General features: G+C 41.4%; 1 protein-coding gene across 1 annotated transcript; it reads left to right on the top strand.

Moving 5' to 3' along the window:
• The first annotated feature begins 3176 nt into the window (after positions 1–3176).
• Positions 3177–4196, top strand: LOC139714473 (uncharacterized). The gene has a single exon (XM_071626178.1). The coding sequence runs from the start codon at positions 3177–3179 to the stop codon at positions 4194–4196; it is 1020 nt and encodes a 339-aa protein (XP_071482279.1).
• The last annotated feature ends 1773 nt before the right edge of the window (positions 4197–5969 follow it).

Raw genomic sequence — 5969 nt, 5'->3', positions numbered from 1 at the left:
AATGAAGAACGGTCTCTGTCATAAAGTACAAAATAATACCTTTTAAATGATATATTGGTCACTACATATAAACGTACATTTTTGAAGTTATGGTCAAAAGAAGCAAGAATTTTCAAGTTATGTTTTGAGGAGAGAAAAAAAAAAGAACTGAGAGGTCCACTCTAAAGCAGTGCTTGTAGATTGTGTACCACTCAAGAATTCCTTCAAAAAAAATACTTACTACATAATGTTCTGCGTCGAACGCGCCGGCGCGCCAAAAAAGAAGAAAAAAAAATGGACAGGGGATAGAAATTATCCCAAATATGGTATATGATTATACATATATCAAACTTGTTTATGTGTTAATGAGATACAACCAATATGAAGCCGAAACTATAGGCAGATGTATCTCTCTTTGCACAGTGGCCAATAATGATATGTTCCGTGCGTCGTTTCTCCATATACCGACAATATCACTCGATATGATATACATTATCAAATCACACATTGGTCTCGCCAGCCCTAGCCGTGCTGACGAAATTTTCTGACGTCAGAACGTAGACCAGGCAGGTGCCGTACAGTCCTCCCCAAATAATGATGTTTCTGAGCTTTATTCATGATTTTTTTCTTCTTCTTCCTTTGTTGCTCACGTTTTATACGCAGCATTCATACTATTTCATCATAAACGGAACAAACTTTGAACTGCCGGCGTTAACACCTGCTAATGAATGTCACCAAATTGATTCACTGCGCCGTCTATTCAGCACAGTGCCTTTTCAATGTATACTGACGCAGAGATAAATAGGTAGATAGACGTAGAGAGAGAGAGGGGGAAGGGGGGGGGGTGAGAAATGGGATGAGAGTAGAGAAAAGACCCCGGAAGACTTAAACATCGGAGAAAATATCTCAAGACCTAACGGAAGTCAGTTTTATTCTGTCAATGATTGATTTTTTTTCTCTCTTTTTCTGATTGAATAAACTAAAGCCATTTTAGCACACGCAACAGGTGAAACGCAGCACATCGGGAAAATACATTTTGTAGGTCTGTGTGTGTGAGAGTCTCTCTCTCTCTCTCTCTCTCTCTCTCTCTATCATTCATGTATATATATATATATATATATATATATATGTATATATATATAATATATATACAATATATATATATTATATATATGATATATATATATGATATATATGTGTGTGTGTGTGTGTAATTCATTTTGTAACAAAATATATAGAAACACGTTAAAATGGTAATGTTAATAAGATAATGATTATGTGACATCTGATGACTAAATCTTTCGTCATAGGTTTGGAAACGCTGCAATGAATATTGAATATGGAAAAGATAAATTCAGCAATGATAGGGACAAAACGATTCCACGTATCACAGATACATCAAAAGCCTGAAAATGCCCATTTAGACACCACTTCTTAGAATGTGTTGATAGCATGTTGACATTAGATTCATCACTTCGGAAAGACATGGTATCTTTTTATGTTTCTTGTCTTGTGGCATTGATTTTTGTTTGTACGTATGGATGTGTGTTATTCTTATCTTTTGGTGGTAAATCATCTTTGCTAATGTGTTAAATGGGTCAACGGAGTGATTTATAGATATTACAGTGATTTTGTAGATACGTGTATTCATATACTTTCAGTCACTACCATGCAGGTCACGAATATGGATTTTTTTTTTTTTTTTTTTTTTTGGGGGGGGGGGGCTATTATTCTCTTCCTTGATCTGAATTTATGTAGTTTGCAGTTTCATGAGGGTTTTTTTTTTCTTTTTCATTTTTACGTAGTTCCAATTAAACACTAAAAGGAGACTGAAGAAATAGTATCTAGCTGGCTTTGATCATATCATCTTTTAGACATCAAAGATCGAGCGCGAGTATGATGTGTGTGTGTGTGTGTGTGTGTGTGTGTGTTGGTGTTGTTGTTGCTGTTGTTGTTGTTGTTGTTGTTGTTGCTCCCTCGATGTTGCTCCCTCGTGCCACAGCCTCGTGCCGCAGCCTGACTTTACTAAAAAAAAAAAAAAAAAAAAAAAAAATGTGTTAACTTCATTAGAAAGAAAAACCTGTATTGACAGTCGGCAAACCCTTTCCATTCGGGAACTTTCAGAATTCAGTATGGAACGGGTTAAAATGAAACCGACTCGGAGAGATCCAGCTAACTCGTTGTGTATTCTCTTATTGTGTAGGTATCCCTCCTCTTCATTTAATAGCGAAAGACTTTCAAACTTTCACTGCCTCATGTTATGTTTCATCTTGTCTCTTCCTTGACGCAGATGTAAACCACGTAATCCAGCATTCTCACTGGCAGCCTGGACGTACAATGGAGGCAGGACTTGGTGGAGACTTAAAAAGATCGACGACTCAATTTCCCGCCATACTTTTTCACACCACGTGACTGTTTGAACGATAGACAGCTCGCCCATCTACGTCACTGCATCTCATCGTCTGCTGCCATCCGATCCTGTATAGACTACGGCGGAACAACGTCAGCAGCATGTATCTTTTCATATTGACACATTAGACAATGAACATCCGAAGTCGCTGGCGTTCGATGTTTGTCCGACTTCACACTGCCTTCTCGGTCGCTGGTTGATGCTAGATTTCCTCAGAATGTCTGTCGCAGTATCGCAGAGAGAGAAATGGAGGTAACGGACCAATGAAATGTTTTCACTGAGATCACAGGCAAACGTCGCTGGAGCATATTTTCAACGTGTCTTCAGGTGCGACTAAAAATATTCGATTAACTGCTCCCTCCACGCGTGTGAAAGATCAACCAATTTTGGGTTAGTAGATAGCGGTTTATCTCGTAAGGATTCTGCACCAGTCACTACTAATGCTGTGTATGTAAATGCCGCATTGCGAGGGAGAAACACACACCATTTTCATCAGAACATCTACAGCTGCTTCAAAAGGAAGCAATACTGTGAAGTCGTCATTTTTTCATTTTCTTGTTTTGTGAAGGTAAACTAAAGTGCAATCGAAATTGTTGCCACGCAGACTTGCGACTTTTGATTTTGGTGGAAAAACCATCCCCTCTTTCCCATCCTTCCTCCCATCCAACCATGATCAGCGGTGAGTGTCGATGGAAGCATGAAGGAATCGGGACATTCGACAGATGAGATTGGGATGTTAGACGACCCTGAGGAGCATTCTCCAGACGGGCGAAGGCAGGAAAACGGCATGATCATCGCGGACGACCATTCGACCCGGAAATCGATATCGGCAATCAAATCATCCAGCGAGGCGAAGCGAGTGATTAATGAGCTGTTGACGACGCGGAAATCGAATGTTGCCAGGGCGAAGGATGGCTGTGATGAGGTTCGCCGCAGCTTGGGGCCGCGCGACGGCGAGTCGGCTGTTCAGGATCCTACTCCACAAGGTCCGACGACAAACAGGATTTCTGGGACGGCTGATATCGCTGTCGCGAACACTGTGCGACATATCGCTGGAAGATTGTTAACCAGGGAAGTGCCGCGGAGGAGTAAGAGCGAAACGCATCTCGAACAACCGCTGCCGGAGCTCGACGCAAGTCAAAAGTGTGTTTCGATGACGCGTTTAGTGACCTTATCGCCAAAGATTGTACGGTCGCGGGGTGCTGCTACTACGTATGACAATCAGCATACATATGCAATGCGCGTAGCGGTTGGCAATGAACTCACAGACGGTAAAAACCCAAGTAGCCCGAAATCCCCGGGGTTTTACAGTCGTAAGCTCCAGCAGAATCAGCAGCATAGGCAACAGCTTCAGAACTTTGCGCGACAAAACCAGCAGCAGAACTCGCCACCACCGTCTCACAAGTCGGGGAAGGTCAGGCAGAAAGCCAAGCAAGATTCTTCGCTTACCTTCTCCGGTAAACGTAAAAAGCCGCAGAGCAGCACGAATGCCGGCAGGTTTCGCGACAAGGACGAGTTCAAATTCAGCCCGGCCAGCGAAAGGCGACACAAGACGGGCGAACCCTCAACTCGACTCGGCATCGCAGCGGGCGAAGCCGCAAAGGACCCACCTCGCGCGAAACCCCCGCGCGAACGATCTTTCGACATGACGTTCCCGGGCTACGACGTGCGTTACGATGTCCGCCTCGACCCGAAGATCGAGCTCCCTCAGCTGACTGACGTGGAGAAGGAGATCGAAGAGGAGTTCCGAAAGAAGTCCGTGGATAAGTGCCGACGTTGGATGAATCGATGGATGCCTGTTGATTAGACTGTAGCTCCGATCGACCAGCTACACGACACGTCACCAATCTGCTCTCTAACTGAATAATTGTACCAGAAGTAATTTCACCATTTAAATTTGCACACTATTGTTTTATGTAACACTCAGTTATAGTGTAGAAGAAATCTGCTTCAATTGGCGGAAATATGTAGACGTTGTCATCGCTGGGCAGCGTAACATCAAACTGAACGTTTGATTCGAACAGGATGTAATGAATCAATGGCATATCTAATCTGACTGATCAAATGTGACTTCAATACATTATACAGACTTCTAGCGATACTACACTATAGTGGCGATACGCACTCTCCCTGTTAAGATAGAGTGCATTCATTATCAAAAATATTGACTGCACACACGAATGACCCCTAAATTACGGTTCCTTATTTCAGTTAGCATGGTTACCGATCTCAAATAATCGTGACCAAACAAATAAATCTTCCTTCACTTCCCTTACATGCAGCAGAATAATCAAACGTCTCTTAAATGAGTGATACTGACAATAACACGAACAAATACTGCTCGTCCTTATGTCTTAAATAATTTCAAAATATTAATTTCACGATAGGATATATTCTTTGTCTTTTGCTCCTAGCAGTCGGGCAGAGGTAAATGACAATTGCATTCACTTTCTGAACTGAGTATCTATCTTTTCCCACGACCAATGGTCTCGGTGTGGAGCGAACTGTTCAAGCATGACCGCGCGTCATTATCGTCTGTAATGTTCCATGGAACATCGATCTATTTCCTGTTCATTTTTTTTTTCTTGAAAACGTCACCTCTTCCCATGGACACTACGCAAACACCATGAATGATTATGCTCGGACAAACAACGATCAACTTTAACCGCATAAACGCTTTTGTTAGCAACTCCTGAAAATGCGTCCGGGGAATAAAGCAACCGCGTTTACAACTTTTCTGACTTACGATTTCGTTAGGATCCTTAAAGGGTTTGATATAGAAATAATTTCTTACACATAATTAAGGTAGGGAAGATACAAGGCCTTGGTGTCTGGTTGGCAGTCCTCTTTTCATGAATATTATATGAAGCAGGGCCAGATGTACCCTCACTGGGAACTCCTATACGCTAATACTGTAGTAGGCTTAGTATGGATCAAGCTCACTGAAACATCAGTTACGCCAATCCTTCATTGTTTAAAAATAAGAGACACAAAGGGGAAACGGATAGACTGTTCTTCGTTCCCTAGCTGGCATAACCCGCTGGAGAGAACGTACAGTATAAGAACAAATTTGAATAGTGATTGAATTTGTTATCGGCTATAAATGAGAAATGCATCATGCCAGTCCTATTATGTAAGAGCTGTATCAATACGGCTGTTATGATTGATTGATTGATTGATTGATTGATTGATTGATTGATTGATTGATTGATTGATTGACTACCTTACCGTCCGCAATGAAAATTCTTCGTACATTGGATATTAAAAAAAAACACAAACGTGCATAAAATATGACGTCCACTATAAACACTCGAAAGTGGTACAGGTATATACCGTCTCTGACTTTAGCCAGAATATTATGCTGGTCTCAAACAGAGTCGGAGCTCATTGAACTGTTGAAGCGACACCAATTAAAGTTGTTGATTATCGTCAGAACATAACAATAATATAATATTCTATTTACTGTTCCGCTGTTACAGTCTGGCAAATGTAACATTTACATAGATCACAAGATAAATGCAAAAAAGACAGATAAGAAAGTGCGTCCTGGGTCAGGAGAGAATTAATTTTGGGAGATGTT

This window comes from Diadema antillarum, unplaced genomic scaffold (genome assembly GCF_040938485.1).
Source record: "Diadema antillarum isolate AM-2024a unplaced genomic scaffold, OU_Dant_1.0 seq00002286_RagTag, whole genome shotgun sequence".
Lineage (NCBI taxonomy): Eukaryota > Metazoa > Echinodermata > Echinoidea > Diadematoida > Diadematidae > Diadema > Diadema antillarum.
This window is presented reverse-complemented; position numbering and strand designations above follow the sequence as displayed.